The 12430-nt window shown below is 31.9% G+C and overlaps 1 protein-coding gene across 1 annotated transcript; it reads right to left on the bottom strand.

The window, feature by feature from the left end:
* Positions 1–1912: 1912 nt before the first annotated feature.
* On the bottom strand, positions 1913–7512 carry LOC131639482 (beta-galactosidase-like). The gene is made up of 19 exons (XM_058909974.1): positions 7187–7512; positions 6787–6882; positions 6588–6700; positions 6423–6489; positions 6197–6289; positions 5785–5928; positions 5157–5245; positions 4959–5064; positions 4769–4856; positions 4556–4674; positions 4299–4463; positions 4023–4198; positions 3810–3919; positions 3555–3664; positions 3344–3454; positions 3034–3144; positions 2724–2929; positions 2504–2639; positions 1913–2393 (listed from the first exon to the last, which is right to left on the bottom strand). The coding sequence occupies exons 1-18, from the start codon at positions 7346–7348 to the stop codon at positions 2534–2536; spliced, it is 2172 nt and encodes a 723-aa protein (XP_058765957.1). The 5' UTR covers positions 7349–7512; the 3' UTR covers positions 1913–2393; positions 2504–2533.
* Positions 7513–12430: the final 4918 nt, after the last annotated feature.

The following is a 12430-nucleotide window of genomic DNA, read 5'->3' as shown; positions in this document are numbered from 1 at the left end:
CCTTGTCTGTATTGTAGAGGTTTGCTTGTGATGTTCAATTTGCTTTTGGTGCAGAAGAAACATGGGAGAGGCTCAAAACAAGTTGACTTGGTGATTAAAGCTTCTTTTTCAAAATGGAAGTTTTGCCTTTAGTCTTGAAATAGAATGAAATCTTGGACAATGCTTGAAACAATTGGGTAATGGCTCAAAAGCAAGTGAAATCAACTGAACATGGTGTTTCCAACAAGTTACATGGTCTGAAAGCAGGGATCTTGCATATTTGAATCAAGATTCAAATTTTGTTCTTCATGAAATGGCTTGAAATTCAAGTGTCATGGTGCCTTATTCACAAATTCATATCTCATGGCTCAAGTGTTGAAATTTCAGGCTAATGGTCTCTTTGGAAAGCATTTGCTACATACTTCAATCCACTTGTTTGTTGTTTCTTCAAAATAATTTTGGAACTAGGTGAAAATTGGTCACAAAGTTGGAAGAAAACTAGGTTTTCAAGCCTTGGAAATTTTGCTAAGTGTTGGATAGATCTTCATGAGCCCATATCTCTCAAATGATTCATTTTTTGGGAAAAATTTATATGTGACAAAGTTGTTCATTGAATCAAGATCTACAACTTTCATGTTGAAAGTTTTTTCAGTTGCATACTTGAGATGTGAAGTTACTTGCCCATGAAGTTATGACTAAAACACTTGAAAATACTTAGAATTTTTTGTCATTGAATTTTTCAACTTTGACTTTTGTTGACTTTTTGATTCTTGATTGATTTTCTTGATTTTTCTTGATCAAATGTCTTTAATAATCATATGTTGATGATTTTGATCTTCAAAAGTCCATAGTTGACCAAATTTTTCAAAAGTCAAAGGTTGATCTACACAGTTGACTTTTTCCAAATGAACTGCATTCTTGTGGATTCCAATTGAATCAAGCTCTTATCTTCAAATGAGTGATGTGAGTGGATTATAATGTTGAATTTAAGATCCTTGAATCATGGTTTGAGTAATGGAGCCATGTCCTGATTAAGAGTCAACTTCCCAGATGAGTTAGGTCAAAAACCCTAATTTGTGCACCAGACAAATTTGAAAGTTGTTGATCCTGAATTGAACCACATTTAAACTTGAAAATTGATGAGGATAATCATTTGTTCACCAGACGAATTTGGAAGTTGTTGATCCTGAATTGAACCACATTTAAACTTGAATATTGATGAGGATAATCATTTGTTCACATGAGAATGATTTGAGCTTCTTTTGTTCCTCAAAACCCTAATTTGCTCAGTCTCCTTTTGACCAGTTTCCTGTCAACAAGCAACACACAAGCAACAATATTTTTGGTATTTTGGTTAGCAAATAATATATACATGATGATAATGATAATGATGATGATCCTACTATTTGAAATGGGGTGGGATCACAGTGGTCAAAAATTGAGGTACAACAAATATATGTTTACATAGTCGAAGCAGTTGAAGGCAACATAGTTAAGATAGTTGAGTAGGAGTTAGCAAGTAGACCTCGGATGGTGCAAGCATGAATAGACGTGTCATGTTGTAAATAACACAACAACTTCACTTTAATAAAACCCATTTTCTCTATAAATTTTTCTCTCTCGCTTTTCCTTTTCTTCTTTCTAGAAACCTTGTTCCAACAGTTTTATATGTTAAATATAGATATTGTCACCCATGCCAAAGTTTTGACAACAGTTCAAGATGCTAAATATAAATATTGTCACCCATGCCAAAGTTTTGAGAACTCCATTTGACTTGTTTCTTAATGAACTTAACAAGAGAGTTTGTTGATAATAAAGAAAATAAATGCATAAATTCTACAACTTGATTAAAGTCCATCTGACTAAAATAGTTGAAGTGTCCACAACTTGCTTTCTAAGTCCATCTCATTAAAACAGTTGAAGTGTCCACAACTTGCTTAAAGTCCATCTCAAAGTTAACATTAACATACTGAAGGTCACAAATGTATAACAATAGTGACAGTAACACACACATTTTGTGTGTCCAAATCTCAAATTTTTATGATTCTGTCTATGGTGGGCTTAATATTCATTACAAAAAGCCCTTAAATACATGAAACAATATTCAGCACAATAGGTTGCCTATGTACAGTATACACTATACATTCTCTTTGCATCAAATTTCTGTTGTTTGTATATATATAAATCAATATTTTATTTTTGGCCAGGCTGTTGATTATTCGGCCTTGAAATATGGAGCATCAATGTTGAACTTTAAATACTTTATATACTGAATCTGATAAGAACTGAATCACATTTATTTGGTACTTTGCTGCATCAGAGGGATCATAGTTGCATAGGAACTAATCATCTGAGAGGTCCTTTGGGTTTCCTAGACATGAGTCACTAGACAACTATTGCTTGCAAATGCAGTTCTGCAAAATAGACCATAACAATAATAAGCATCAGAAAAAAAAAACATCGATTTCATGGCCATAATTGCGAACGTTGACCGTTTTATAACCATGGTTGCAACTTGCAATACCTTTTCAAAAAAAAATCTAATGAGCACACTTCATGTTCTTTTCACCAATGAAATTCCGGTAGGATCGCCACCCATTTCTTCCAACACAACCAAGAAGTTCCCGCCTGAGTTCAGCCACGAGCGAGGAATATGATACCTGTCGAAAGACAAAAATAGGTTCTCATGATCTTGAAATATTTACATTGTTGTTGTAAAGTAAATTGAATGGATGGAGTCTTACCATTTCTGAGTTGGTTGTCCACAATTTGTTCGGCATTTTTTATCGGTGAATGTTCCGGCATAATTACAACTGCCACAATTACCACGTGCTATATATCCCGGCCAATGGCGACCAATGCTCTTACCGTTTATCCATATTTCACCCTTTCCCATGCTACTCATATCTAGAGCCAATGGATCGTTTCCAGCAGGCGCGCTGAAAGTTGTCTGGCAGCATTGAAGCATAAAATGAATCAGAATTCATGAAGATACAGATAAAAACTTGAACTACACTAACAAAATTGCGACATTTGTAGAGAACTCATTCTTACCTTGTACCATGTGAGAGGTTGCTTCTTAGACAAAAAGGATCCTTGTGTCCATTTAACTGAGGAACTTCCAGTTGTGGTATGAAGGTTCAAAGATTCACCTTTCAGTCCAGTCTGTCCAATAACATAAAATTTACTGACCGGACTCAAAACATGATAGCAAAACACAAAATCGGCTCACATATGTGTACTTAACCATGAACCTTTGCATCATTAGCAATCTATTTGCTAATTTTTATTAACAATTATTTTTCAGTCTTGTTCGCGGTAATAAAAAGTTCCTAGAAAGCAATGAATATATAAGATAACAAACCTTGTAAGACCATTTTTGTTTAGACAAGTCTCTTGTCCCCTCATTTAGACCCTTCAATGTTACCGGGCCTAACACTCCGACGTTCCATGTTTCGTAATGCAAGCCAACATTCTGGAATTAATTTGAATACAAAAATGATTAAAAACATTTTTTTTTTAAGAAAATCTAAAATGTCGCATATAACATAGACATAAGAAAACAGACAACTAACCGAGAGACCAACAGCAACACTAAGTAGAGAAATCTTGTTATTGCCAGCCCATAGCTTCACATTACTACTTAATGTTAATTTAGGATTATCAATTCCTCCATACGCAGTTCCTACATTGATGCAAGAGATGATTATGTAAAGAGAGTTTCTATTTAGTATGGTAACTATTTCATCGAAACACGCGAATACTGACATGATGCATTTTAAAATGTATTATATATCTCGGGATTTTGAGGAACTAGGAAGCAAGCTCACCTGAAAGTTGACCGTTAACAAAAACATGTAGAACATGGCCGGCCGACATTGCAGTAAGAACAGGATATTGGCCATTCTTTAAGAAAGCTTCATTAGGACTAATGTTGACACTAAACGAGGACAAAAGATTTAAGTATCACTAAATATTAAAGAGATTAACATTCCAATTACTTGTAGTCTTTAAGAAAGTTCAGGAATTCGAAAGATTCTTACTCTGTCATGTACCACAAATAATCTGACGAGTCACGAGTCACTTTGACCTGCTCCAAAAGTGCATTTATTGTGATCGAACTTTCTCCACCGGTGGTGGCAGGTTGTTCATTGTACGACTGCCAATTAAACGCGCTGTTTACAGGAGTCATCTTTCTATGGAACCTTGGAGCATTAACCTGAACAAAATTGATAAATATTTGCAAATGTTCACACTTCGAAAAGCCTTGACATAGTAAATGCAAAACTTATGTAACATATTCAGCAAACTTGTGTTACCTTTGCGGTGTTGAAAACCTCAGTTTTGCAGTCAGGAAGAATACTGATAGACCAAGGTGGTAAGTCGTAATGGCCATTTCCAAACGGAACTTTTGCCCACGATGAGGTGTCGTAATTTGCAAGGAAGGCAGCACAGGCACCAAAGCTTGTCTTGTAAAGGTGCACCTACGATTACATTAATAAACAAAATCAAATGAATGTTCAACACATTAGTAATTCTGCGCCTTTTATAAGAACCACCGCAGCAAAGTCTTTACCTCTAGGTTTTTTCCGGGCCATGACACTGTCGGATCCACGGACACTAAAGCTGATTCGCATTGCTTTATCGCTTTATGTAAATTTTTTAGATGCCCCCATTTTGGTTCATTTGTAAGTCCTGATTTAATGGTAGAGTTGAACAAACAAACATCAATATATTTAACTATCGCCATTCAAAGCTTGTAGACGATTTAAACCTTAATACTGCATACCGTATTCATCGATAGGAGCATCGTAGTCGTAGCTTGTGGCAATGAAAAGGCCACTAGTTGTCCTTCCAAAATTAGTTCCTCCATGGTACTAGACACAAATAGAAGACATTATTAGACTCAAATCGAAGTTTCTAAATCATAAATTTGTAGCTAACAAATCAAATAAGCAAGAGGGTTAGCATAAAAATACCATATAGTAGTTAACATATGAGCCGCGATTCTGTACGAATCTGGCAACTGAGAATGCCAAGTCTTCTGCTGGTCGATAAGGGACAGCACTACCAAAATCAGTGTACCTAAAAAACAAGCACAAAACTAATATAAGATCCGAAATGAAACATTTTTCTAACTTAAAGGTAGCATTTGCATGACCTAAACTGTAGCATACCAGCCAGTCCAATTTTCAGTCCACATTTTGGGTTTGTAGTTCTTGTTGGGAGAGAAGTTTTCACAGTAATATCCATTGCAGGTATCAATCTACAAAAACAAAGCCAGTAAATACAGATCAGATAGTGCTAGAACAGAGATCCTAATCCTAAAGAGTCAAGATACCGAAAAAAACGCAAGCAATGATTGCACAATGTTTGCAAAAAGTAGCTCTATCAATAACTATATGCCATAACCAACATACAGAAAAAGATGCAAAAGACAAAAGAATCAGCACAAGTTTCCTTTCATCAAAAGTTGAATTGAAATTCAATCTTAGCAGGTGGAAAAGAAAAACGTAGAAGATAATAGAAGTATTGAAGCAAGCCAAAAAGCATCTTCCTTCAAATAAAGGAAAAACAACAAAAGGACAAAAGGTGAATTGGACTTATGAAAGAACATCATGACATAGTAAAAGCAACAACCTTAGTTTAAACAAAATAAGCATGATACTGTTATAAACCCCACCACTAAACAGGTCATACAAATTTTAACGATCAGATTAAGAATTTCGTAACATACAAAAAGCTTCAAAGTTACACACCACACGAATACGTTTACAAAATTCGTAAGAAGTAAAGATTGCTTACAATAGGATCTGGAGCATCTTCTTGCTTGCACATAATCCAGGGTACACCCGTGTTTAGACCAACAGCCATTTGAGCAGCCCATTTCGTATAAGCTTTTCCAGGAGCACCAATCTCCCATTCCACTGGTCCATACTCATTCTCAATCTGTATCAATTCAAATTGAATTTCAATCTTCCTTTTTCATGTAGTTAACAAACTTCTGTTAAAGACAAATCGTTTAACAGAACCCGAGTTTAAATCTTAACTATAACAATCATCAGTCAGATTTTACTTATTTATCAGTTAAACTCCGAATTTCAGACTCCATAAACTTTATAGTAAAAAATTTATGAAACTCTATAGTTAAAAGAAAATGTTACTAAAAATAAAAGATATAAGAAAACATATTAAAATACCATTTTTCTTTATTTACCTGAGACAAAATTATTGGACCACCTTGGCTTTGAAACAATCTTTCACCTTTCATAATACTGACAATCTTTGCAGTGAATTTTTGCATTGCAGCCTAAACATTATTACAAAATTCGGACGGTTAATTAAAAAATTAATTAAACAAAAACTAATTAAATATCCATAACCAACCATACAAATCATTAGAATTTAAACCAATGAAACTCCAAAATAGAAAAAGTTCCAACCTTGAACGGCTCGTTGTCTGTTCTGAAAGCAACACCTGGTACATACTTTAGCCAAACAGGAAATCCCCTGCATACAAAAACAGAACGTTGTTACTACTTTTGAGTAATTGCTAAGAATTTACCTAAGAATTGTTCTTTTCTCATCTAAATGATTAAAATCATTACCCGAAATTCCATTCCGCGCAAACATAGGGACCGATACGCAAGTGAACGTATAGTCCAGCTTGTTGTACCACTTTCACAAACTTAACCAAATCAAACCTATCTTCAAAGTAATACTGAAAACAAAATCATCATTTAATAAAACTCGAATTATCGAAAATCTATACACAAAAGATATTGAAATTTGAAACTAGTTGATTACATTTCCTTGAGAAGGTTCATGTCCATTCCAAAACACATATGTTTCAATCACATCAACACCTCCATCTTTGGCCTTCTGAATTAAATCTGGCCACATCTGCATTAAGAAACACTTTCTATGAGTCTTTTAATTTCTACGAACAAACTTTTTTTCTTTCCAAAAATATGACACAGACACTGACACCTCAACACCACCTCAACACCAATAATAATTTTAAAAAATGAATAAATTAAACATAATTACATGTTTGACACAGACACACCTATTTTCAAATTAAATGTAATCGCATGTCTGACAAAGACATATCTATTTTCAGAGGTGTGAGTGCCCCGGACTGCATAAGTCCATAGCATGAATGATGAATTGAAAAAACAAAATTTGATGCCAATAGAGTTTGTACCTGAGGAGTGCTTCTTGGATAATGAATTGAACCAGAGATCAAAATTCTTCTCTGTCCATTAATAATAATAGCTTTGTGATCATAAGTCACTGAGGCTGTGACAGAACAAACACAAAAACACAAAAACAACAAAACCAAAACCATGTCAAACTTTCTCTCCATTGTCTTTTGTTTCTTCACTTTTGATCCAGTTAATGAAACATTAAAAAGAGAATGGAAAACAAAGAGAAAAGAGCTTCTAGTTTTTATTTGAGGACAGTTAATCCAACCACTTTGTTATAGGGTGAGGTGTAATAGTTTGATGGGTGAGTTGAAGTGAATGGAATAAAAATGCAACTGCTTTATATAGATTTTGAGAAAGATAGGAAGAGGAAGGAGTAATGTATGGGTCCCATTTCACTTTCTTTTTTTCTTTCCTTCACACGGAACTACTAAAGGAATTATTACAAACATTTTAAGTGCATGTTTCTTACATTTTTAAGAATGTCTAAGAAAAGTTTTTATTTTTTCATAAAATTGGAGATAGATGAGGTAACCCTACATAAGAAGAGTTTATCTTTAATAGATTGGTTGCTTTTTTTTTATTATAACTAGTTTAAATATATGGGACTCTGCGACTCACAGAATCAGTCAAAATAAACCTTAAATCTGCGGCTCACAGAGTCAATCAAAAGATATTTTTACATCAATAACAGAAGTTAAATTTACGATCTCTCAATATTTGACAACTATGACTACAAATCTACAATAGAGTGGTTGTTAATAGAAGAAAAGAAAAATATTTTTATATAAATATGGTGAAAGTATTGAATAAGTGAGGTCATTTGTAGACCCCTTTAAAATAAATTAAGAATCAAAATATTGTTCTTGCTTGGAGATAGTGCAAATTAGTAGATATACTTATATTTCACAAGTGGCAAATGTAGGTCCATGAAAAATTATATTATATGGATAATACCTTAATAATAAGTATCTCTTCATTTTTTTTCTTCTATTTTTATCATAATTAAAATAAAATATTAATATACAGTTGTGAATTGGACTCTGTTATTGGGTTTGTTGAGGAGTGAATTTGATTTCCAATCATAGAAAACTAAATTTAAGAATTAGGTGACAGATGGGATTTTCAAATTTGGGAAAATGATTTGGTGCGGGTAGGTACACGGTGTTATAATGAGAAGCAGTGAATCTATAGGCTAATAAGTATGGAGCATGATAGACTAGTATAAATGTGGTCCAGATTAGCCCTTGCCTACATGTAGCTTTCTGGTGGGAGATTAATGGGTAATAAATAATAGTCTCTTTTTTACTTGTGTAGTGAAATAAATGGTCATTTAAGAGCATAGTTTAAATGTGTTAAATTATTGTCATTATTATTGTTTGTATTTTAAGGGTGTTATTATAGTCTTTAAATGTAAATAGATTTTTAAGTATCTCTTTTATTTGTCTTTTTATATACTTAATATCAATAATTATATTTGAGTATTGTCGGTTATATGTTCAGGGATTCAGCCTCATCTTCGAAGATCCGACTATCATAAGGAAAAAACCTTTTAGATTGGTCTGATCCAAGCAAGTTTTATTTCTAGTCGGACCACCTCCAAGCGTAACAACATTCTGAATCCATTTCAAGTGGACATTAAGACTTCTCGAACATTTCTCTAACCATTGAATCTTTAGTGATCTTGAAGCAGAAGATTCATTCCCCCAAAGCATTTAACGGTCATCCGCATCTCATGCCATTTAGTTAGCGAGTTAGTTATTTAACTTCTCTATATATGTGGACGACATCATTTCAGGTAATAGTTTTCGAACACAATTTAAGTACTATTTGTCACTCACATTGACTTAAACGTTGAAGTGTTAACCTTGCAGGTACACTCCCCACTTCGTCTCCTCGGAAGCTCTCAACCAACGTAGCTTCCGTGACCACATCTATTTATGTTTTCGATACGGAGCAATGACGCCATCTTTGAGAATCGACTTCTAATTCTCGCATATTCATCAAAAGCAAACGAGTGTAAGCAGCAACTTGATGAGAACATTTGAGAAGAAGGATCCAGATTCAGTTTTTTACATTTCATCGCCGATCGACATCGTTCGGAATTTTTAATGAATATTAATGACAATTAAATTGAAAGCATGAAAATTAAAGAGTTTTTAATACATTTTTAATCTTATAACTATTACTCTTTAAATGATTATATGTTAAAAGACACATCAATATTTTTTATGTATTTTTTTTTAAAATTAATAACTAATTATTAAAATAATAATAATAATAATAATAATAATAATAATAATAATAATAATAATGATAATAAGAATTTAGTCGAAAGTGTGAAAATTGAAGAGTTATGCTACTAAATGTATTTTTTTAGTATATTAATATAATAATATATTTGTAATGGTCACTAATATTGAAAAGAAAAAAGCTCAACAATGAAAATAATATGAATTGAATATATTAATAGACTAATAAGTTGAAAGTAAGAAATTTCAAGAGTTTTTAATAAATTTTTAATGTTATAATCGTCACTTCTTAATTGATTATATGAATGAATTTGAATCATTAGATTTTAAAATAAATTGTAGAGAGTATGTGTTATTCTTTTTTTCTCTTTCATCCATCATTTATTTTAATAATGGAGGAGAGAGAAAAAAAGAATGACACATAATCTCCACCATTTATTTTAAAATCTAATGGTTCAGATTCATTATCATGTTTTCACATAAAAATGTCATTCTCATATGATACATCATATGAGAACGTATTCTATGAGAATGTCATTTGTATGTGAGAACATGAGAATGAATCTGAACCATTAGATTTTAAAATAAATGGTGGAGATTATGTGTTATTTTTTCTCTCTTCTCCATCATTTATTTTAATAATGGAAAAGAGAAAAAAAAAGAAGGACACATAATGTTGGGACGAAAGTAAAAAAGGTTTAACTCAACGACGATAAAATTATAAGAATTTGAATATTATGTAGTATTTATGAGTAGTGACTTGTATTTTACGGTTAAGGAAGTTTCTCCTGCGATTGGATCTAAAAGAAAGAGGTGGTGAATTAGGTCACAAAGAGGAAGACGACAAGCAAACGTCAGGTTACAGAAAAATTATACTCAATAATGACTTGTAAACTATTTTCACACGTAAAAAATTAGAAATTGTCCAATTATTTAAAAAAAATGCCAAGTAAGCGACCACGTAGGTTTCCGTTAAGTGAAATAGACGGCAGAGACGGAAAATATGAACGAAAAATTTTATGAGAACCATTCTTTAAACGAAAATTTTCTAATGACTAAAACTAGATTTTGAGTTATTTATAGAAACCTATAACATATTTAACTCTACATTTTCCAATAAATTTAAGATAATAGATATAAGAATTTTAAGAATTATATTCTAAAAAGTGGATAATTTTATAAACAGTCAATTAAATGACTATTTATGAGAAAATTTAATGGAAGAAGTTATAAAAATAATCAATAATTAAAATATATTAATGTTAAAGGAATTATTAAAATTAATTTATAATTATATAAGAATTAAATATTAGAAAATGAACAGTTTTATAAACAGTCAATTCAATTCAATTTATTAATTGTTACATTTATTTCTTATATGTTTCTAATAATTTTTAATATAGTATCTGTCATACCCCAAAATTTGCCTCATATATTTAGTCGGTAAGAATTTGAGGTTAAAAGGTACAAGAGCGAGAGATCCCGGGCTCGAATCTCACTTCTATCATTTCTCTTTTTTTTATTTGTTTTCTAACTCCTTTCTTTTCTTTTCTTACATTTTTATCTTTTTTTTTAACCTTATTTATTTATTTATTTATTTATCTTTATTTATTCATATTAAAAATCACAAAAACTGTTTTTTACTTTTAAATAATTTATTAGGTTTTTTTTTCTTTTTTGTTAACATATTAAAATCATAAAAGAAATAAGTTTTAATAGTTAATTTTAGATGTTAGTTTAGGGTTTTTTAAAATAGTTTTGTTTTTTAATTAATCCTTTTATATTCTTTAGTCAAAAACTCAAAAAATATTCATATATTGTTTTTATTTATAATCAAAGCCCAAACTCATTTTTCTTTTTTAACCTAGATTTTTTAACCCAGAGTTAAGTCGATACCTTGGACGGTTCCTTAACAATCTACCTTTAGATCTAAGTCGATACCTTGGACGGTTCCTTAATGATCTACCTTTGGAGTTAAGTCGATACCTTGGACGGTTCCTTAACGATCCACCTTCAGAGTTAAGTCGATACCTTGGACGGTTCCTTAACAATCTACCTTTAAGATCTAAGTCGATACCTTGGACGGTTCCTTAATGACCTACCTTTGGAGTTAAGTCGATACCTTGGACGGTTCCTTAATGATCCACTTTCAGAGTTAAGTCGATACCTTGGACGGTTCCTTAACGATCTACCTTCAGACTTAAGTCGATATCTCAGACGATTCCTTAAACAATCAACTTTTCAAAATCTAAAAGCAGTTCCGTAACGATCAACACTCAAACAACTACTTCTCAAACACTCCAAACATAATATAATACATGATTTACTGGATGGCATCTTCAAGCCCATCTCCGACAAAGGTCCTTACTTCAGCTAGGGCAAATTTCTGGGCATTCTAGTGTTCAATCCTCTTCTACCTTCAGATTCCGACAGGCACACATGCCAGTCTACACCTTCCGATATAAGAAAATTGAACAGGGGCAGCTGTCATACCCCAAAATTTGCCTCATATATTTAGTCGGTAAGGATTTGAGGTTAAAAGGTACAAGAGCGAGAGATCCCGGGCTCGAATCTCACTTCTATCATTTCTCTTTTTTTTTTTTATTTGTTTTCTAACTCCTTTCTTTTCTTTTCTTACATTTTTATCTTTTTTTTAACCTTATTTATTTATTTATCTTTATTTATTCATATTAAAAATCACAAAAACTGTTTTTTACTTTTAAATAATTTATTAGGTTTTTTTTCTTTTTTGTTAACATATTAAAATCATAAAAGAAATAAGTTTTAATAGTTAATTTTAGATGTTAGTTTAGGGTTTTTTAAAATAGTTTTGTTTTTTAATTAATCCTTTTATATTCTTTAGTCAAAAACTCAAAAAATATTCATATATTGTTTTTATTTATAATCAAAGCCCAAACTCATTTTTCTTTTTTAACCTAGATTTTTCCTATAAATATAACAACAACAAACCCTTATTGGGGGACTGACTAA

This window comes from Vicia villosa, unplaced genomic scaffold, assembly GCF_029867415.1.
Source record: "Vicia villosa cultivar HV-30 ecotype Madison, WI unplaced genomic scaffold, Vvil1.0 ctg.002650F_1_1, whole genome shotgun sequence".
Lineage (NCBI taxonomy): Eukaryota > Viridiplantae > Streptophyta > Magnoliopsida > Fabales > Fabaceae > Vicia > Vicia villosa.
Note: the sequence above shows the minus strand (reverse complement) of the source record. Positions and strands in the feature narration are given on the sequence as shown.

Excerpts from the sequence above, each read along its gene's own strand:
- LOC131639482 (XM_058909974.1), bottom strand. The coding sequence starts at position 7,348 with ATGGAGAGAAAGTTTGACATGGTTTTGGTTTTGTTGTTTTTGTGTTTT. Across the intron at positions 4,464-4,555 it reads GGCCCGGAAAAAACCTAGAG|GTGCACCTTTACAAGACAAG; the intron begins GTAAAGACTTTG and ends ATGTAATCGTAG. Across the intron at positions 3,455-3,554 it reads GTGTTGCTGTTGGTCTCTCG|AATGTTGGCTTGCATTACGA; the intron begins GTTAGTTGTCTG and ends AATTAATTCCAG.